The sequence below is a fragment of the Nothoprocta perdicaria genome, unplaced genomic scaffold (genome assembly GCF_003342845.1).
Source record: "Nothoprocta perdicaria isolate Ctin4 unplaced genomic scaffold, notPer1 scaffold_94, whole genome shotgun sequence".
Lineage (NCBI taxonomy): Eukaryota > Metazoa > Chordata > Aves > Tinamiformes > Tinamidae > Nothoprocta > Nothoprocta perdicaria.
This window is the reverse complement of record NW_020456243.1, coordinates 579,333-601,910: the sequence shown is the minus strand read 5'-3', so window position 1 is coordinate 601,910 and position 22,578 is coordinate 579,333. Positions and strand designations below refer to the sequence as shown.

Below are 22,578 nucleotides of genomic sequence, written 5' to 3'. Positions count from 1 at the left end.
GCCTCCGGAGAGCCGGGGCAGGCGAGGCCCCGGGCGGCGGCAGTGCTGCCCTGAGGGAGCTTCTTCGGCTTCTTCATCTGACAAGGGGAGAGTAAGAAGAGCAACCCCAGGCTGCCCAGTTCTTGTTGCCCAAAGCCATGGTGCACATTACCGATGAGAAACGCAGACTGGGTAAACAGAGAGCGTATTGAAAACATGCCTAGGTAAACAGAGAGGGAAATGTCCCCCATAACATTGGGGGAAAAAGGAAACACTCTTCCCCACTGCTGCCGAACTCAGCACTTCACGTGTTATATCACAAGCTGCAACAGTGCCCGTGCTCTTCTGCTACTGATAGCTGAGGCACAAACTCTATTTTTAATTCTTTTTTCTTTTTTTGATTAATAGATTTTCTTGCCTTGCTGTTTGGGGGTGCTTAATATCCTCTGGGAAAGATAAACATTGGTGATTATTTTAGGCCTGTATGACCTTGCTGAGCAGTAACATGACTCCATGCAGGGCTGAGAGCAGACTTGGCAGCGCCTCGCTGTAAGGAAGTCCTCTATTGTGCAGGCCTGCGTCGCCTGTGAAGCAATATGTTTTTTTGTCTTGCAGAGCGAAGCTCAGAGAAAAGGCCCGGCCTGCACCGAACTCTTGCAGAAAACTGACTGACTCATTTTCAGAAAATCAAACAGGATCACAGGAGGAAGTAATAGCTGGCCTTGGGAGCTGAACACATTAAAACTCTGCTCTTCACCCTCACAGCTGAGAGGGAGAAGACAGCAAATGACAGTGGAAGAGAAGGCACATTCTGTTCAGTTTCCATCAGTGTTCGGCTTATGACAGATTTCACTAAATCTTTATAAAAACGCCCACCCTAACATCTCAGGCACTGTTTTCTTTTAAACTAACAAAGCAGCATTTCAAATTCCTGACCACATCTTGGTTGGCCAACAGCGGAGCCTCTCTCCTAACAAAATGATTTGTTGTAGCAGGGGCTGCAGAAAGCCACAACAGCTGTAAATCTGCATTCGGCTTCTATGTGCAGCCCCGCTGCACCTGCAGATGAACTTTCAGTTCCGAAGCTGAAACAAGCAGCCCTCGCAATAAATGGATTTATTAGCTGTCACATGCTCAAGCTACACTGGGGCACTTGAGTCACGGACGGGCCTGTGAACAAGGCACAGGTTATAAGCGAAGCTGCATAATGCAATTATTTTTTCATGCTGCTCCCACTTAGTCTATTGGTCCTTTTAGGGCCATTTTGGCCAGGGGAGCTCAAGCAGCTGTAGGGGTCTGATGTCCCCCCCCCTCCCCCCCGTCTTCCCATGGGGCACAGCTGCCCCACGCAGCACACGCAGGTGCAGCCGTCGTGCTCAGCATCCCTTGCCCACCCCTCAGACAGCTCCCACACCAGCCTTTAACAAGAAACCACTCATCTTCAAGGAGCAAGGGGGGGCTTGTAAGTCACCCCAAATGTGCTTAACTTTCAGCACAGCTTAAAACATATTTTGTATAGATTAAACTTAATGTTGTGCTCTTGTGCTCTTCTAATTGGGGACCTGCTTTAGTACTGCATAAATAAACATGAACCTGGCACAGCACACACTGAATTCAATAGGGGTTTTTGCAATACCTTGAGTAAAGAATGTGGCAGGATCTCTGGAGCTTTGGTTTACACACATGTCTTCTTCCTGCAATGCCAAATACCCTTACCTTACACATGGGTCTTCTTCCTGCAATGCCAGATACCCTTACCCTGCTGGGGCAGGGGTATGGAGGGGCCCAGGGAACGGGGAGCACTTGCAGCTGTTTGGAGCAGCCGTTTGTCATGGCAGGGCCCTGGGGAAGAGGCTGGGGAATACGGTTATCTCCCCATCCCTCCCCTCCATACCCTGTGCTGTAATACAGGCACCTAAGTGCTAATTACAGGCTCTGTAACAACTCTCTGCCTAACCACGACCTTTCCTTCTTGGTTGGCTCGTCTCAAGTGCTTCCACCTGCTAAAAGGTAGGACTTCAGTGAGGAGACTGCAGTAAAACACACTGAGAGCACTGCAGCGTGCCCAGGGGAAGTTTTATCCGCTCCCACCTAATAAAAGAGGCATCAGAGTGCATGCACAGTTAGGCTTGAAGTGAGTCTGCTGCTTTGCTCCCTGTCTGCCCGCTACCCTGGAGCACAGACAAGCCCAAATCAAACAGAGGGAATCCTCCGGGGTCAGAGGAAGGAGCACAGGGCTGTCCTGCCCCTCTCTGCCCACCTCACCCCACTTCTGCCCGCTTGCATTTCCTGGTGCTTGCAGAAGAACGTGGGCACCATTGACCCCAGGACCTGGGGCCTGCAAACGGCTAAGCCGGCTTAGCCTGCAAACGGCTAAGCACCCTGCTGCTGGATGTTTCCTTAGCTGGGCCCGGCTGAACAGCTACTGAGAAGATTGTTCCCTTGAGAAAGGAAACTAAAGCAGGAGCTCTGGGAGCTGACTTCCCAACTTTCTCTGATGCCGCTGCACACGTGGCCCCAGAAGCTGCTGCTGAAGGTTACACCAGCTTGTCACACTGGTCAGTGTGGGCAGAGCTGAGAAATATTATGGGTCTTGGAAACGCAACAGCAATAGTTCCTCGGATGGGAGTTTGCAAGGAGCATATGAAAGCACCCGTTCTAACAGGACACAATTCAGTTTAAGGATGACTCCTGAAAAGATAAACATCTTTGTGGCTGCTTCCACTGCGCACTCAGTAGAAACTCTTTGTTTGGAAGAGAGTGATGGAAGTGAGTCCAAGTGTCAGCAAGAAATGCAGTCTTCACGTTCATCAACTCTTGAAAACAATCACTTCATTTCATAAGACCTCGCTGCATTTAGATACATTTACATCTGGTGTGTCCCCTTGTTTTTACTGCTGAAAAGACTTGGAACAAATTATCTCCTGGAGTCTGGCTGGTGTCTGTAGGGCTGCACTAGCTTGCACCAGCAGCAAAATCTGGTCCCATCCACACGAGAATCAGGAAGCTGAGGTTATAGAAAGGGTTATTTGCACTACAGGGATGAATCACAGAGCAGTTTCAGTTTCCTGCATTAATACATTTCTCGTGTCCCTCACTTTTGGTCGTCATCACATGCTGCCTCCCAAGCACAGCAGGCTGCAAGGAAAGATTAAAGATGTTGCAGATCTCGTTAATCTGGAGTGTCCCTGAACACGTAGCTATGAGAACTCTGTGGCGAGGACAGAAATTTCTGCACTGAGCCAGCAACGTCACAACACAACTAGGAGTACAGATCAGAAAACAAGAGCAAGCTAAACACATCCTTTTGAGCAAACTGCAAGCTTTAAAGCAGTAACTATTTAAACCTCTGCTGATGTGAAGTGCCATAGCTCTGTTGAATGTGAATTATTTACAGCAATTGATATGTCCCATTATATTTTAAACACAGTTTGTCCTCTCTGTTACAGCAGAGGTAACTTCTTCAGACACCACAGCCACCAAAAGGCTGGAAAATCAGCTCCGGAGACACATCCTGTGAAATGCAATGCTCACCAGCAAACCATGGCTGGATCCTATGCTGGTATCTAATCTTTCAACCTTATCTAAATCACAGGGAAATCAATAGGAGTTTCTGTCACCTACCAGGTCAGCAAAATCTGCCCCCAGCTTCTCAGACTTACCAGCTTAACCACAAAATACTGCAAGTTAGCCTAACAGGAGCGAGTGTTACATATCCAGGCGGTCTCTTACCACTGAAAGTAAATGTGTGATGCTGTTGGCTGTTATTCATACAAGGAGTCTCATACTATCAAGAGGGCTTTTTCCAGGATCCATCCCTGAGTAAGATCACAGGAGGGCTGCAAGTAGCAGAAGTTTGTCACTGACTGCCACGGAGCCAAGATTTCCCTGTGCGTTTCCCCATCAAACCTTAAACAAAGTCACTCCTCTTTCCCTGTTCTTTCGGAAAACAGACTTTGTGAGGTGATAATTTATGATGAACATTTACAACACCTTTCCCAAAGCAGCTCATGTTAAAATAGCTTTCCTAGATGCATCTGTTACAATACTGAACAGTCAGGTAAGAAATCTTGATTAAAAAAAAAAAAAAAAAAAAGGGGCAGGGGGGAGAAAGAAAGGAAAAAAAAAAAAAAAAAGACCAGAAAACTCCCCCTGGGGCAGGGACTGGGTGAGAAGGCAGCAGATAACGGGGCCTTCAGGCTGCTGCTCCTCTCCTGGAGAGCAGGGCAAGCCCTGCAGCCTCATTTCTGCCTTCTCTAAAGTGGGAGGACCCGACCTGGACTGGCTACTTCACTGAACTGCTTTGGAAGGAGCAATTGCCCATGGAAAGCACTCTGTGAAAAGGCTGCATCAGGATTAATTCCTCCTCTAGGGAATAACGGCACTACTCAAAGTATGGGAAGTGAGGTACGCAGACGGAGCTTACTGGATCAGGGCCTTGACTCATTTTTCCCCTGTTTACACTATATATTTACTTTTTGCACTTCATTCAGGATAGATAATGAAAATAGTATAGTCTGTTTCCACTTCTGCTTCTGGAACAGATCAAAGACTTTAATGGACTTGGGCTCTGCAGAACTCTAAATGCTCCTTTCTGTACAAGATACAGCCAATTAAATAGCCCTGTTGGCTTCCAGCAGGATTACTTGAGATCTCATTATTTGCGCTGCTCTGAATTCAGTCCTTAGAAGAGAGCGGACATATTTTGCCAAAAAAAAAAAAAAAAAAATTAGAATAGCAAAAGATTTTTTGCATCTCCTGTATTTATTGCAATTAGACATAGCAAAATGCACTGCACTCCTCCTCATTAAAATGGTCCAATTTTTATTTTTCCTTCTCCCTGCTTGGAATCGCTACAGAGGGATAAAGTTGTGCACGGCTCGCTCGCGCACACAGTTGTAATAAGTCAGAGCAGGTTGGCTCTGTGCCCGACAAAACACAAACTCCCCTCGAGTCTCCAGCTTTTCCATGGCAACCCCGCAGTCCCCAACACAGCAAACAACGGCTCTAACCCTGCATCTGCCTTCCCAGCACCGAGCAGGATAGCGCTGCACCCAGCCCCTGCACCGGGGCTAATTAGGGGGCACGGAAGCAGACAGTGCCCGCGATCCTGTTACCCTCTTAACAGGACATCAAAGGGTGGGAAATGCATCGAACACTCAGCACTTCTCAGTGTACTTCTGCTGAAAAGAAAAGGCTATTGCTGCGCGGATGAGGCATAAAATGCCCCAAAATGAAAGCAGGGCTGTGTCTGACGAGGGGTGCAAAGAGCATTACAAAGCATGAGTGTGATGCTCAGTGAGTCACCCCACGAGGACCATGTGTCACTCTACTATGTCTAATGGCCTGGTTCTCATTGTATTTATTGGTGCAGTTTTGCTAAGGCAGGGTCTGACTCTGAGGGCAAAACAGCGGGCTGAGGTGCTGCGAATGAGATCGTTCCCCAGCCCTGTGCACGGCTCATGACCCAAACTGTTAGACAGCAGAGTTACACTGGGTCCTGCTGCTGCTTTGCACTGGTGACCTTGACACCTGTGTTAATAAGGGACAAGAGCAGGTCTGAAGACCACCACCTCATCTGGTAGCACTTTCCTCTCATTTTGGATACTTATATAAGACCTCACAAGCTACAAGGCAAGAGAAAATAAGACCCAAAGCCTGAAGTCTTACTTAAACTGTGCAGTAGTTGTTTCCCAGAAACTAGTGTTTTTCAAGAAATATGTAGGTGAGGCACTTAGCGACGTGGTTTAGCAGGCATGGTGTTGAAGGCCTTACGGCTGGACTCGATGATCTTGAAGGTCTTTTCCAACCATAATGATTTCATGATTCTGTGATTCAAGCAGATGCACAAGGGTCTGTCAACTACTTCTGATGGGTCTGTGAAAGCTCAAGAAGAAAAGCCATTTGATTGCTACTAAACTTACATTAGCTGTACCAGAAGCATCATCTGCACTGAAGATCTTCTAGAGGATCTGCAATTTTTAAAGGATTGAAAGATGCCCACCGGTTTACTACCCCACCACAGAGCTACCATGACCTGCCCCATGCAAGGAAAGCTACCCTGCTATGGATGATTTGAGGGTGTAAGTGACAAAGTGAATAAAAGAATGGGCACTGCTCTACCAGTCTAAATTTATTTACACCCTCTAACAGTGTCAAGTTAGGAGTCGATATAGATTTCCTAACATAAGCTGTATTACAATTTGTTAGGACTATGATTTCACGGGTTTACTTTTATGGGTCTTGTTAAAACAGAAAAGCTTTGTAGCCTAGATATGCCATAGGCCAACTACTTTCTTGCGGACAAAATAAAAATTTTGAAGATAAATTGGCCCCAGAACAGCCATTTCCAATTTATATCCCAGTGCAAAAGAATGTCTTTCAGGCTTTACAAAGTGATTTAGCTATTTTTATAACATCTGAAAAATGAATTCTCCAGTAAAAGTTCAAAATGCGAGTAATACATCAAGCATTCATGCTTCAATTGAGGATTACATAACGCCATGGTTGCAGGCCACCTAGCCTTAGAGTGAGCTTGCCTGAAGGTACAAAGCTTTGTCACTGGATCAGGGACGTGAGGATGTGACTTCTCACAGCAAAATCCTGTCACTGCTCCCCTGTCTTCACTGACACATATGGGACTGAGGAACTTCCTTGTCCTGAAGTTCTCCAGGATTCGATTCTGCAGCCCTGGATGAGCTGTGGGAAAGTTCAGGCATCCTTTGTAGGGAAAGGTGCAAATAAGAGTTCTGGGAGGCATCGGGGGCACTAACAGCACTTCAGTTGCCCACATTTCAGTTGAAGCGAATTTCTGCTCTAAATCATGCTCTCAACTAGATTAACTAGTCCAAATCTAGGCTAGAGACTTCAGAAACTTTCCCACCTTAGGAAAGAGTAGGATAGACAGACATGTGGCTCAGGTAGGGGCTATGGCAGTTAATGCAAAACTGAACACCCTTAACTAACACTGGGCTTAACTCACATTGACACCTGTGCTGCTTTACATGATGCCTGCAGAGCACTGAGGTGATGGTATTTAACCATTTTAACACGGCTTCCCCACAGCTGCTCGGTTACATCTGCACAGTTCAGGTGCCAAAATACAACCCGCTGGCCAGTGTGTTTCACACACATGGCTTTTTTGTGGCTCATCCACAGAGGAAATGAGCCTCTCAGCTCCTACACCAAAAAGCCAGTTCTTCAGCCCACGCTATGTAGCTCATAAATTTAAATCTAGAGGTCTGTGACCTCTAGAAGTTGGTGTTCATCAAAAATAGTGTTTAGCACATAAGTAACTTTGTTAACATGAACAAGGACACAAAAGAGGTTACTGTGATTATGCACTGACAACCTGAACAAAACCCAAGCAGAATTCTGCTATGAAAAATATTGTCAATATATTTTTCCTCTGTTTAAGGAAAAAAGACCTAGTTCTGTTTCCTTCAATGGCTACATGGGCACTATCTCTGCTAGAAACAAGGTCCCTACCATGATGCCAGCAGCTGTCAGAGCAACACTACAGGGTTGTAATTGCCTGTGGGACTCCAGGCACTGCGTGATGTACTTACTGACAGAGCAGCCTCCAGGGCTACAGATCCACTGGTAACAGGTGCAGACAGCATCAGGATATGAGCCCTAAGGCGATGCCTCCGCCTGGGGCAATCACCGGATTGCAGTGAGACCGCAACAGCAAAGATCAAGTGGCTTGTTAACCCGAGATGAAATTTCAACCTTGCTGCTATCAGTATGGATTCTCCTCTTACTCTCACTCATGTTAATCAGAAGAAAATTGTGAGATCAGATATACAACCGTTGCCTTGACCAAGGGTTTCACTTTCTGCTTTACATCCGTTGACTGCTCTACCTGCAAAGCCATTCCCTGTCAGGACATCAGACCTTTCACTCTGCAGTACCACATACCGTTCTCTCTGCTGGGGAGAAAGCTCTCAACCATCTTCCCAGTGTTTCTCTGCAAGTCAAGAAATCCCTCAGTCCACACTGGAAAATGAACACAAAGTTCTTCATGGCGCTCTCTGCCTTTATGGTGCAGCCCTGGCCACTTCACCTCAGAGGCGTCACATGCCATCAGCCACAGCAGCCCCAGTTACTTCGTGTTGGTTAACATCTCTGCACTCACTATCACTGTTAAATTTACTTTTTTTTTTTTTCCCCCCTCAGGACATTTCTTATGATTTTACAGACCCTCACCTGCTGCTTGTGAGCGGGAACAGCACCAGCCTGTGCCTCCCGCTAAGCAGCCCTTCCTCACGGCCTAAGCGGCAGGAAGATTTCAGGGTGGCTTCAGGCCGATCCCCTGCTTCTTTCTGGTGCTGTCCTAGCAGCACAGTGCCCTGTTCAAAAGAGCGCGAGGGCTTTCCGGGGCCCCTGTAATCACACATCTCAGCACCCACAGGACAGGGTGATGAATCTCTTGCTGTGAGAAGACTGCTCCTTTCCCAGTATTTACCCCCAAAAAGAGTTTCTTCTGGAAAATAACTGGACAGTCCTTTGCCTCAACAACTGTGCTATATAAGAGGGATTACTGGAAATGCTTTTGCGAGTTAAAAGCAGACAAATAAACTAAAGGGGGAGGTAGCAGGGAGGTTGGCTGCAACAGAGACCCGCAGGTGAAACTAGCTGGTAACAGACACTGATGGTAACAAACGGAATGACATCCAGGGATGCAAAAAGTGCATGAGCTGCTCATAAGAACGTGCTCATTAGTGATGCTGCCGAGGGAATGATCGGGGGCCACAGATCTATGGCCTTCAGTTTGAAGTTTGCTGGGGAATGCCTCAGACAACACCTACCGACAAGCCGGGCCCCTGCTTGAGAGTCTCCACCAAGCCAGGTCCCGGCCACCTGGAAGTCTGGGGACTCCATAAGCTCAGGAGAGGGGCAGCTCTGCTGCCCGCAGCACTCCTGCCCTGCTTGCACAGCTCTTTCAACCTTTGCTCAGTAGCGAGCCTCAGTTTTGCCTCTCGGCCCTGCGCTTTTACCAAGGCCTCAATCTGCTTCCTGTCGTTCCCTGATAGCAAGGTAATAAACGCAGTAGAGCTACTGATACTTTAGATTAGATAAGAGGGAGTTATAGGAGGCTCCGCTCAGCACGGCACAGGTTTTGATGCAGGACTTAACCGTGTCTCGCGACACAGCTTTGTTTTGCTTTCAAGTCCACTGCTGCTGTAATCTTGTAGCCTAAGAGGCCGCTTCAGGGCCGCTCAATCCCGACATGTGGCTGCAGGTCCCAGTATGAGGCAGCTGCTGAGGTCGCTGCCTCGAGGTGCTCGCAGCGAGCGGGCGCCAACAGGAGCTTCACACCCACTGTCTGCTTTAGACCCACACTTACCTGTCGTACTTTGTACTGAAAGAGATGCTCAGGCATGGAGAGCAAAATTTCATCCCTTCTTTGCCCTTCAGCTCTGCTTCTGCCCTCAGCCGCCAGCCCTGGCTCTAGCACTGCACTAAGGCTGGTGGACACAACGTGGGCTGGGACTCACCGAGGCCCAAGCGCTAGACAGAAACACTGAGACACCCTGGTCCACCACAAACACTGGATTTCCTGGCTGGCACCTGCCTGTCTGTGGCATACCTAGAGTCGTTTAAAGGTAAATCTCTCTTTTTTTAAATAAATTATTTCACTTTTTAAATATAGTGTTCAGTAATATATTGAAAGTACAAAAAGCCAACGCATAGGAAAAGCAGAAGGGGTGACAAATCAGAAGAGGGCACTGATAAAACAATAACCCAATCTCCTGTGTAGCAGCAACACTTGCATCATCAGCAAGAGAAGAGACTGGACAGTCTTTTACTCGCACAGTTTAGGATTTTTCCTAGACCATAAAACTAGTGAGGAAACAGGCCTTTTAAAGAAACAACAAGGCTAGTCTTTATATAAGGCATTTAAAAATAGTGTTACTGCTGTACAGCAAACCAAAATGCCATGTTAGCACTACAAGCATCATTTGAGAAAGTAAATAGGTAACTACTTCTTCGGTAAATACAAGGAATACTTTGACCTCTGGCACTGATTGATGGCTCTGACTGATGCACTGATGTCACATGTTGAGGGTTTTTTTTTTTTGTGAGAAATTCCTTCAGCCTATATTCTCCACTCAAGTAAAAATTCCCATGGATAAATTTTCTCGAGAACTCCAGAGATTTTAGGCTCAGATCCAAAAACCCAATTAGGTGCCCAGTTCCCACTGATTTCAATTCAATAGAGTAAAGATTAGATGCCTAGATGTTTTAAGTCAAAAAGACTTGGATTAGATTTGGTCTTGCTCTCGGAGTGGTCACAGGCTAGATGCAGCATAGAAAGCCAGGTGTCCCAGAGTCCAATGATACTGCTCACCATCACACAGACATAGAAATACTACTGACTTTGTAGGAACATTTCATTTCTAAGACTTAATTTCTTACCACTTAGTTGTAATTTCTCTTAATAATCGGCACAGAACATGCAATATGATTACATTACAGGACACTGTAATGTGGTGGCATTTAGGCAGGAGCATTACCAAAACGCATCTGAAGGTCAGAAACACTCAGCATTTGGAGCCTGGAACATGAGTAGCAATGGAAGAAAGGAGCATGTTTGCCTTCATGTGGCTCACCACAACACACCGTCCTACCTAAAAAGCTTTAAAATATAAGGCAATGGATATTCTTCTGTTCTCAAAGTTTGGTATATTCTCAAGGATTTGCAGAATCAGGCTGATGGCTGTTTTCTCCAATATAGGGTTCCAGGTCAGGGAAGCAGCCCTTAAACTGAAAGGCATCTAGGCATATGTGTAACTTCATGCATATTCTTTACCTGAATCGGCATCTGGGCACTCACAATCACACACCTCTGTTTTGCGCGTCCGTGGCCTGCAGGGACAAGCTAAGAATGTACATGGGTCCTGGTCGCTCATAGAGCTGTGTGCTCTTGAGTTTTGGGTGACAAGGATGAAGGACCCTTGAGCCTACTCCATGGACACCCAACAAGAGTTGGGTTGAGTGTATGTTTCCAGCTGAAGCAAAGACAGGAAAACAGCTAGAGCAGCAACATGAGGGAAGCTCAGGAGAACATGTGGAGACCACATGTTCAGCATCTCTCCTAGCCTGGCCATTTCTTCCAAGTCAGCAAAACAACATGAGGAGGCCGTGTGAGGAGCATGAAAGGAGAGGAGAGAGGGGGACAGCCCAGGTGAGAGGAGTGACCAGCTCAGGTGAGAGGAGAGATGGTGGAGGAGGACAAATGGCTAATAGGGCTGGGAAGTGGAGGAGGGGGAGGGCAGAGAAGGACCTTACTGCTACGTAAGGGGGATGAATGTGACTTTTGTGACCAAAAGAGGCAGGCGGTTGCAGTGAAGAGCCCTTCCGATCCGCGAGGAAGAGGCTGGGATTGTGTGGAAGAGGCTGCGATCCGTATGGAAAAGGCTGCGCTTTGCTGGCAGGTGGCGAGGCCCAAGCACAGGCCTGTCCTGCGAGGCAAAAATGGGCAGTTTTGGTGAACCGCCGTTTCAGTGCCCTGGGCAGGGAAACGCAGAGCTGCCCCACAGGGCTGCACGGCATTAACTGCAGATCCAGGGGTTTGTGCAGAGAGGGAGTCACTGACTTCATTAGCCGTCCCGGCTCTGACAGGGCCCCTCAGACATATCGTGTGCAGTACATATGTATGGCAAAGGCCTTACATATGGGTGGTATTTATAGAAAGTTTTACCAGTACATACTGTTTACTCAACAGACTGGATTAAATTCTGCTGAGCTATTCTGGTCCACCTGTAAATACACAGACTAGAGGGCTTATGAAAAGTAGTTACTGTGTATTGGCAAGTGGCACTTTCTAAAACCTGGGTATCTCAGGTTATGAATGCTGAGGTTTTGTTTTGTTTTTTAAGTACCAAAACCGAGGGGATCGTGTTATACAACCGCTGGATGCCAACTTTTTTTTTTTTTTTTTCTGAGGGGGGAGGAAGGTAATTGAAAGCTTTTTTTTTTTTTTTTTTTCCTCCCTGCTCAATCCCCTTGGGCTAAAAAAAGCTCCTGTTAAACCTTCAGTACAAACTGCTGCTGGGAATTACCCTGGTCCTGAGGCCTTGGCTGCCGTGAATGGGCAGGTCTGTCCGGTGAGCGACCGAGGGCGCGGGGGGGAGCGCGGGGCTCCCGGCTCCGCTCCCTCGGGAGTCCCGGAGCACAAACACCCTGGTGGCCCCATCGGCCTCCTCGGCAGCCTCGCGTGGCACCATCCAGCTCAGGGGGGGCCACACGGTTTGGGGACATTCTCACACCTCTCACTGTGCCACCAGTGCGGCCCACAGGGCCCCCTCCAAGGGCTGGCAAGACTGACTCAAACGAGTGGAAACACTTGGAATCGGCCACTGGACTTGGAGTGGTAGCTTGGAATCAGCCATTATCCCTGGTTTGTAACTCCGCAGCTTCAGAGGCAAATGAGAGGGTTTTGCAGCACACGGGAAAAGAGCAGGAGGCAGGGGGTGGTGGGGGCAGAGTGTGTTTGCAGCTGCTGGCCATCAGATTTCAATTCAATCAACATAACTGAGTTCCAGCTCCCGAAAAAGAGAGCTTTTGATGACATATTGACATAGCCCGGACTACAGTGGTCCAAGTGGCAGCGCTATAATTACAAGGATTATGTTTAATACTGCACTTGGAAATGAAGGTCTGAAACACTGTGACTCTCTTTCTCCCGAAAAGCTGGCCAAAATCTGTCCTAGGAACCATAATGGGAATACACAAAGTTGGTAGGAAAAAAGAAACACAGGAACTCAGCTCATTATGAAAACGGATCGTGTGGCTGGCAGCTCGGGTCTGCTGGGAGTTACACAGCGAGGAGGAAAAATGAGTGTGAAAGGAAGGGCAATTGGATTTGCAGGAAAAATGGAAAGTAGTTTTTAAAAGTGCAGAATTAGCTTTGCTAAGGAAATAAGTCAATTGATAATTAATATGCTCCTTCTGAATTCAGCTTCTCTGTGTTGCACACAGCGGGCTTCAGCCAGCCTGGGGCCTGTTTGCTGAACAAAGACCAAAACCTGCAAATGCTTCTAGACTTGCTTAATTCTACACATCTTGATTTCAGTGCCATTACCCATGTGTGCACAATTAAGCACATGCATAACTATTTCCGGGACCTGGGCCATCGAGGTAGGCAGCCCCATGTCGAAGACCAAGTGTATCCAGCTTGGAAGGATGTGGAATCAAAAGCTTTCAGAGCAGCAAAGTGAAAACAATTATTTGGAAAGCAAAAACTAAAAACTAGTAAAATCACTGGAAAGAAAGCCCTTGATCCTGCATTAGGCCAAGGTTCTCCAGCACCAGGTCCATGGTATTTCCCAAAGACTGTTTCAGGAGGGGTTGGTCTGATTGTAAGATTTTGAAAACGCAGATGTTGAGATACCTTAGCAGTGTGGAAAGAAGTGGGGAGGGGGAAAGGGATTACAGGAAGAGAGGAAAGGGGATGGGAAAGCAGCAGGGGAAGAAGTAAAAGGAAAATTAATCACAGTTAAAGATGGTTTCTAAAGCAACAGAATCCTAAAAAAAAGGTCTGATTTCCAAAGTGAAAAACATAAACTGAACAGCCCATGCAGCATTTTTGCCAACTGTCACTGGGGTGGCATTTCTGAAATCTGGAGGAATGACTCATCCCAAAGCAACAACTGTTGCCAACAAGGTCTTTCCTCCAGGTCTAGTGAATGAGAGTGCAGCAAAGAATAAAATAAACAGAAAATTCAGAGACAACAACTGGACTTCGGGGTTCAACTCTGAAGCTTCTCATGAAGCCCATCCACTCTCTGAGGTACCTCCCCAAAACACTGAGCAGGATCCAACTGATCTCGTGTGCGAGGCCTGGGATCAGTGCTGCTGGGATGAGCCCCTAGTTTGCTAAAGCAAATTCCTCCTCTCACGGCACGCACAGAGCATGGATCCTCCAGAGCCATTTTGCCCCTCACTTTTGATGATGGCAGATGTCACCAGAGCCACTACCTGCCGACAGGCAGCACGGTTTCTGTACGGATCCCCTGAGTTCAGGGGGCAGGATCAGGCCCAGGGAACACAGTGCAGGGCAGTAATTAACCACAGCCTTATCAGCGCCGATAAACACTCTTCTTCAGCTGGTGCAAAATACACCAATTTTGAAACATCTTTTCCAAAGCAGTGTTGTTTTGCTGAATAATTTATATCCCCGAGCCCTCTGAAAATGAGCAGCACACACTTGAGAGCTGCAACTGCTAGTCAGGGGAGCCGGCGCAGGCAGCTCCCCGCTTAAGCACTGTTGCCATGACTATAGGAAAGCCATTACACTAGTGTTTACAAGAGACTCCTGGCAAGTCCTTGGCGCTGCAGCCAGAGTTTTGCCTCAAGTCAGAAGTTTTAGGAGAGAAAAAAAAAACCTCACAGGTATAATTAACTTTGTGATCAAGATAATTCCATTTGAAGGCTTTGAAAGCTGAATATATCATGTGGGGGGGGAGTGAAAATAAATATGAACAAGAATAGGAAAGTATCTCCTAGCTGTTCAGTTTCTACTTTTCCTACTGTTTCATAAGTTCATTGGTAAATTCCATGAGGAAGAAAAGCTCCACTAACTAAATAACTGTTGTAACTTGTTTTCAAGGAAAAAATAATTTAGAGGGTAAGCACCAGTGTAGGAGTTCAACTATGATGAGTAACTATAAAAACAAACGGGTTTGTAAACAATGTAGGGGGAAAAGACTTAGAAAAAAATCGGAGTTGAAATAAACCTCCTGGGATTATTATTATGGCTTCTTAGTGTCCTGGGACAGAAGGGATACCTGCAGCCCTTCAGCTCTGAATGCCCTGGTGCATCTCTCCAGCACACGACCTCTCTATCTCAATAGCCCATCAAAGATCAATAGTTTCCAAAACTAGGAGGCAACTCCATAGCTGTCGGAAAGTCTTCCTCACATTTCCTACGGACAGTAACAGGCCGCAGAACACAAAGCAAAGGGATGATTAATAGAGTGCTGGACTAGGAGTCAGGAAATCTGGGCTCTGTTCCCAGCTCTGCCACTGACTGCCCGTTTGACCTTGGGCAAGACGCGCTCGACCTTTCTGTGCTTCTGTTCCTCCTTCCATTCTTGGTCTATCTTGTCTCCCTCAGGTATGCAGGGATCTCAAAGGGTGTTTGTTTAACACCTACCCCAGGGAGGTGCCTCCAGAGCTCTGCAACAGAGCCAGGGTGCCACCGAGACAGCCGCTGCACAATAGCAGGTTTTGTTTGGGAACAGGGCAGCAAGGATGGACCTTCTTGGGGGTTTCATCTCCCAGGAACAGACCTGACCTAGGCGGGGATGTTGCAGACAGATTCCTGCTCTGCAGCAGTGCAAGCCACAGGCTCCTGCAGCAGGTAAGTGGCTTTGCACGATCTGCTTCCCCACTGTGCCAGAAGTACTTCCGTGCAGGTTTCTAATTGGTGCTAATTTCCCTGCACCTCGATTCAGCTGGGTTTCAATGCACATCACAAGGATGACTGAGTGACATGGATAAAAATAGCTCCAGGAGCCGCTTCTGAACAAAACAAATTTCTCCAGAGAAATGGGAACGTCTGTATGTCAACCCACGGGCATTAGTTATTTGAAAATTAAAAACAACAAAAATGCATTGATAATCTTTCAATGACTGCATTGGAATGGTGTGTTTCTGTGAGTTATTTAATCAAGAAATATCTTCTGAGTCGTCTCCCTCCCACCCCGAGCTATAGGCACAGACCTCGCTCTGTCACTTCAGTGATCTCAGCAAATGGACTGAAACACATGGGGACCTGGTGGCTCCCACCTGCTTGTGCTGGGCACGCAGCTGCAGCCCCAGCGCGGAGCAGGTGACCTGCGTTTGTGCTCTCAGTTCCTGTCCCACTTTTGGTCCCCGTTTGCTGGTGCATCAAGCACATGCGGTGCTTAGATGCAGCCAGCTCAAGCAGGAGACTGATGTGAGTCAAAGCTAATGCAGAATGAAGAGCGAGTGAAGCAAGAAAATGTGAAACAGGCATTGATGGTAACGACTGAAACGCTGGGAGCAGCTTTTCTGTTCTGCAGTAAGAGGCGCCGCCACCTCCTACCCTTTCACTGTGAATCCTGGGCTAAATGGTGCCTCACATGAAGCCGCAGCTGGGAGTCATGTGAAAGACTCGTTTGGGTTTGTACTTCCAGGACTCAGGCCTGTGGGACAGTGGCTGAAAGGGTGGTTTGAGTGCACCTCAAAGGCTCAAAACACAGAAGTCAAATAAGAAGAATCCATCTACTCATATACATTGCCTGCAGCTTTGCCAAAACAAACTTTCAAATATCCTGCCTTAGGCTCCATCAATAATGAATCTGGCTTTTAAGCCATAAAACTCCACCAGATCTCAATGCACTTTACAAAGGTGATAAATAGTATTTTTCATAGAGGAAACGGAGATTTATGGAAGTGAAATAACAGGGGTAATCTGCTGAATAGATCCTAGAGCCGCAGTAGAAACACTTAGCTTTGAGTTTGCAGTGTGCTCATCTAAGAACTTTTGCTTGCAAGTTGCAGGTATTTTGTGTTATGTGTTAGTGTTGGCAATTCAGTGCAATCATGGATTGATTACCTGCATCTAATACTTCTTTGGAGTAGCTTCACAAAGTATAACAAATTCACACATTGCTTCTCCAGTGCTTATGGGAAGCTTTTCATTGGAAGTCTAGGACATAAATCATATAGGCTTTCATCTGAAAAAAAAAAAAAACAGAAAAAAAGAAAAAGGAAAAAATCTGCCTTTTAATACTGTGGAGTTAAAAAAAGTGATCCAAATCTCTGCTGGCACCAACTCTTTTTCTGTGACTGCAGCCAAGACCACTGCTTCTTTCACTGCTCAGCACTGTTCCAGACTGTAGCACCAAGAAATGGGGAAGATCTTTCCCAGGTTTACACCCACAGAACCAGACCTGTGAAAAGCACTGACTTGTCCTGAACCCCTGAGTTCATCCTCCTGCTGCTGGGAATGTCGTTACCAGGGAATTCTATAAGGGAACCCCAACGCACAGAGGCTAAGGGAAGGCCAAGGAGCAAGGATCTTGCCCATTTCCCTTCTCTTTAGAGGAGCCACGTGAAATATCAGTCATCTTCGTGAAGTCCCTAGCAGGGCTGGTGTGAAGTCACTGCTGTTGAGCTGAGAGCAGCATCCCACGTGCCAGGCTCCAAGGTGGTGCTGCCTGGAAAGCTCAATATAGCAGAGGGGAAGCAGAGACACGGCAGGAGACAGGCTCAAGGTCAGGAGGGCTGAGGAGGGGACCTTCATCATCCCAGAGGCCGCCAGCTCCTCCGCTGGGTGAGTGATTCCAAGTTCCATCAGAGGAGACATCTGAGGCACAGGATACACCAGGCAATGGAGATGCTGCTCCTACCGAATGCACCAAAGCGACTAAGGACGGAGCTTTTCCTTTCCTGTAAGTAGTTGTGGGTGAATTTTCATTTCTATAAGCCAAGAAACTGACAAGAAAGACGGCTGACCTCTGGAGATGGTCTCTCGTTAGAAAATACCATTGCCAGCAGTTAGCAAGAGGACAAGAGACAGGTTACAGACTTTATTTAACCAACAAAACCTAGGTTTTCTCTTCTCTTTTTTTTTTTTTTGGGCGGGGAATCTAACCTAGCACAAGTAGTACCGAGACAAGGCAAAGTTTTGGCAAAGCTGCTTCTCTGACTTAGACAAACCTTCCCAAGGCTCGGATTGCCCCACAGCACGGCCAGCGTTTTGCCGGGCTCACACTTCTCAGCGTAGAAGAGGCAGAAGCCGCATCCCCCTCCCTGGCTTTGCTGCTCCCGACCAAGAGGGGCCTCGGCTGAGCGCCGCAGCAGAGGGGATGTCGCGACACTCGGGACGTTCAGGCCAACGGGAACATGGCAGCTCCGCGCGGACAAGCTGCTCCCTGCTCCCTACCTACAGAAGCTCCGAAGTGGGAAACAGTCTGTCAGACTGGCTCAGAGCCGAGGAGACTTTCATTGCATATCCGCAGGTTTAAAAGCTTCACGGTGGCAAGCGATTTGATTCCCAGCAGGCGAGACAGCCCCTGACATCAAATCAAAGCCTTTCTGCCCACAAAGGGAAGGAGCACTTGTGCGGCCCGGCTGCGCAAAGCGCCTTGACGGGAAGCTGGCTCCGCTCCTGCAGGAGCGGCTCCTCTGCCTCGCAAGCCGAGCCGCGTCGGCACTGAACTTTGTCACTCCTTGGTTCAAAGACGCCACCGCGGCCTGGCTGCTGCTTCACTGCACCACAGCATCACTTCGCCCCGCCGCTGGGCGCCGTGGCCTCCTCACTCCCCAAGCTTCCTGCAGTTACCTGCCTTCGGGACCAGAAAGATGCTGCTACTTCTGCAGCGTGCCCTGGCAGCCAGCTAGCCAGCAAGGCAAAGAGGCTGGGAGAGGGGGAAAACACACGTTCAGGCCAGAAACACTGCAGTGCATTCCTTGTTTTTTAAAATACTTGAGGATCTCTAACGTTCACACAGGGCAGGCCAAACCTCAGCACGTGTAGTGTGGTTCCTGAAAAAAGTTACTAGAAAACAAAGTCAAGGCCTCCATGTTCATTGAAAAGATTGCGCAAAATAATCACCTAATTTAAGGTTTTACAAGCCAAACTTGGCTCAGCACCAGCCAAGGGATCCCGTTTTCTTCCAGCGCTGTCCTCGGGGACCTGGGACAAGCACATGGAATCTGCCCCCTTGCAGATTTGTTCTGATGGGGATGAGATCTCAGGGAAGTCGGAGGCAATCATCCATTTCCCTCTTCCTCAGCTACACTGTCTTTATGGGGCTGTTTTCCCTTTTCATTTTCACCTGTCTGCAGAACACATCTGGCGAGCAAGCTGATTTCACAGTCACTCTTCTAAGCACAGAAAATAATGACAATCCTTGTAATGATAAATTCTCTGCAGCTCCCTCCTAGACAAGTGCGAGGAGAATGAGTGACCTGTGACTGTGACACACGTCACTCCACACAGCACCAGGATAACACCACGTCAACGGTGGCAATGAGGGAGCCTGAGCAGAGCAAGGCTGCGGTGCCCATGAACCAGAGAGTCCCATGGAGCAATGGACGGTGCTTGGCCAATGCCAGAAGAAGGAGGAATAAATCGGCCAACCAGGGATTTGAAACTGCAATGCAGGAATTCTGGTATTCCGAGCTCAATGCTTAAGCCATTGAGGAATGCCCTCCAGAGCTAACTGTTTATATATAACATCAACAATACAAACAGCTAAGTGCTGGAGGGCATACATACACATATATATGTATGTATTAACGAAAACCAGAATGTTTTATCTGTTCCACTCTGCTCCACAAAAGTAACAGAAAAAAAAGTAAATAAACAAATGTCAGTTCTGGGGAAATGCGGGCAGACAGGGAGTAAAAAAGCCCTCCTAGCACTGCGCTGAACACATTTCTCTCACAGCTGCACCCATCCACTGGTGCGGATAACAAGGCTGGTTTCCCTTCCCCAGTTAGGAAATGCTGCTGCCAAAGCTGCTTTCTCAAAAAAACCAAACTCGCATTCAAAATAAGCCCAAATCAAACCCCACTAGGAACTCTCTCTTCCAACAGCTCCTCGGTGTTACACCATCAGCTGGGAACTGATAATCACCAAAACACAGGATCAACAGTGTCATCCTATCACTTTAAGCTCCCTGATATTTTCAGGTGAACATTGTTTCAAATGTTATCCAGTGCCAAATACTTGTTCCTGAATCTGGCTAAGTAAATGATCTCTCCCATGCCACTAAGCACAGCAGACACTCCTGTAACAAGCGTGGCGGGGTCTGCAAAGGAAAGCACCCGGGTATCTTCAGGAGAGGAAATGGAGACAGGCCCGGGTTTTGCAGAACAAAGAGCACCCTGGAAGCCAAAGCACCCAGGAGCGAGTTAGGACTTTCTTCACTTTTATCTGTACAGAGTTTTTCTACATTGATCGAGCCACAGCAAGGCAGGTGGAGCTTTACAATCCGCCTGTGCAGCCAGAGACGGGTCCAATCTCACAAACTCAATGCAAGACTCCCCCAAAGGCTCCTGTCCTGCGCTGCCTGGCGGCCGAGCTGCACCTCCCACAGCTGCTGCTCAGAACCGGGGCTCGCTCCAGGACCCCTCATACCTGCCACTCGCTCCGAGCAAAGGGTCTGCGGCAACAAACACAGCGCAGATAAGGCTGCCGATGGATCTCCTGTTAGGAAAAGCTCCCCAGAGCAGCAGCTCTGCTGCCCTGGCGATGCCTCTCTGCCCTATCCCCTTCCCACACACGGGACCATTGCCCTGCCTTTGCTCTTTCATCCTCAACGCAATTGGTGCAGCAAACTTCTTCAGCTATGGCTGGGACTAAAGCAAGACCTCTGCAGACCATCACTGCTCTCTGAACTTTAAAGAGCAGGACCAAAACGTCATGCTTGTGGCTCTCTACCGTCTGAATTCTGGCTCTCAGACACCATGCAACATGTTTTTTTCATGTCCAAAACTTGCAGTAACCATCTAGAGAGCAGGTGATAGAGGGGCACATGCTCTTCCATGACAAAGACCAGTGACTTTGAACTGCTGCCTTTCTGTTCCTCAATGAGGCCGTCCTACCAAAGCGGCAAGCGAAAGATGCCTGTGTCAGGCGCAGAGTGGGAGGACCCGCGATGCGCAGTGATACCACCACAACACCGCCTCACGAGCCAGCACTTCTTCGGTGTCACACACGGCTGAGGGCTCCCAACGTCACGCTCGGGGCAGCCACACACCGTGCCAGCAGGATCAGCGCGCACCAGCACGCAAGAAAGCGACGATGCTTCTTGAGAGCCTCCTCCCACCAGACACGTACGTCCAGAGCCATTCCCGGAGGGAACACAAGGGATTAAAGCCACGCACGGCGCCTTCCAGCAAGGAGCAGGTTAACAGTGTTTTACACTGTTGCAGGAACAAGACAAGCGCTCGCTCTGCATTTCGAAGACGGAAATCTTTTGGTACTTTCTTTGGAGTTGTTTCATTTAGCGCTTTCAAACAGCTGCCTCCAGCTATTTCATAATAATAGTAACAACTAGTAAAAAAAAAAAAAAACACAACAAAAACAAACAAGAAAAACACCCCCCCACATGCCTGTTTGGTGATTTGAGAAAGTGGAGTTTTCTGGGATGTGCATTATTATACCAAAGCCCTTTCTTTCAAAGAGGAGTACAAAACCTTTCATTAACACATGCTGGAAAAATAAGATAATGGCTTTCTTGATTGCGATGAGAAACACGGAGAGATCTAATCTGAACACTGAGTCAGGTCGAAGCGTCTAAACTCCCTTTGGACACAATGTTATCGCATTAGCGCTTACATCATCACCCTCGCATGCGGTGCTGAGTAACGCGGCCCCAAACCCAGCTCCGCGCACCGGAGCGAATTCCCGTGCACAGGGAGCAGGGCAACCACCGAGCTCCCAGCTTGGAATAAATCGAGCATTAATCGAGATTAGGGTATGTTTGGAGAGCGGGGGAACCGTCTATTCGCAGCCGTTGGAACAAGCGCGCCCGGCCTGCGGGGAGGCAGCCGTTCCCCATAACGCGCTGCATGTGTTTGCAGAGCAGGGCGGGCGCGCGGCGCAGCGCACGCCTCGCGCCCGGGACACGCGAGGCAGCGCGCGGCACGGCCTCGTCCCGCAGGACACGTTCGGGGCCGTCTCCCGCCGGACCGCTCCCGAGCGGCACTATCCACGCAGCTCTCGTCCGTCTGTCCGTCCGCCCACTGCACGGACCTGCCCGCGGCGGCACCGCGCAGGTGGCACCGGCGAAGCTCGCACGTGGCACCGGCCGCGATGCCGCCGCACCGGGCGTCCCGCCTCTGCCCACGGATGACACAGACGGGCCCGGGCGGCGCCTCTGGCCTCCTCTCACCCGCCACCTCACGGGTGACCCCGGCTGCGTCCGGGGACCCGGGGGCAGCGCGTCACGGCCAACGCCAACGCCACGGCGGCCTCCTCGCTTCGGGGCGACCTCCGAGGCCCACTGGGGCACCCGCCGCGGAGGCCACACGTCCGGGCGCCCCCCGAGCTCCCTGGACGCCCCCCGAGCTCCCCGGTTGCCCCCCGAGCTCCCTGGACGCCCCCCGGGGCTCCCCGGTTGCCCCCCGCGCTCCCCGCGCGGGGGCGACGCGCTGGCGCCCCCCGGGCGGCCCCTCCGTCCCTCCCCGCGCTGCCCGCGGCGCCGCGACATGGCGGCCCCGGCGCTGCCCGCCGGCAGGGGGCGCCGCCGCGCACTCACCGCCAGCAGGGCCGAGGCGCGCTGCTCCCCCGCCGCCTGTTCGCCGTTGAGGCCGCCGTTGCCGAGCAGCTGGTGCTGGTGATAGTCCGGGGGGCCGGCGGCGCTGGGCCCGGCGGCGGCGGCCGCGGCGGCGCCCTTGGGCTGCTTGGCGCCCTTGCGCGCGCCCTGCCCCTGCTGCACGAGGTGCAGGAGCTGCAGGGTGCTCTCGCGCTCGCGGTCCGAGCTCTCGGCGCGGCCCCGCTCGTAGCGCCCCTCGCAGCTGAGGTGGTGCTGGCGGCACACGGCGATGCGGGCCCGCAGCCGCTCCACGATGGCGCTGTGCACGCGGGGCGCCGCCGCGCCGCCCCCC

The 22,578-nt window shown here is 49.4% G+C and overlaps 1 protein-coding gene across 1 annotated transcript in view; it reads right to left on the bottom strand.

Annotated features, from left to right (window-relative positions):
• The window catches only part of MAML2 (mastermind like transcriptional coactivator 2), a 205,237-nt gene that overhangs the window by 178,138 nt on the left and 4,521 nt on the right, over positions 1–22,578 (bottom strand). The window contains exon 2 of the mRNA XM_026052952.1: positions 22,230–22,545. Coding sequence (XP_025908737.1) covers positions 22,230–22,545 — 316 coding nt within the window. The remainder of the gene's footprint in view (positions 1–22,229; positions 22,546–22,578) is intronic.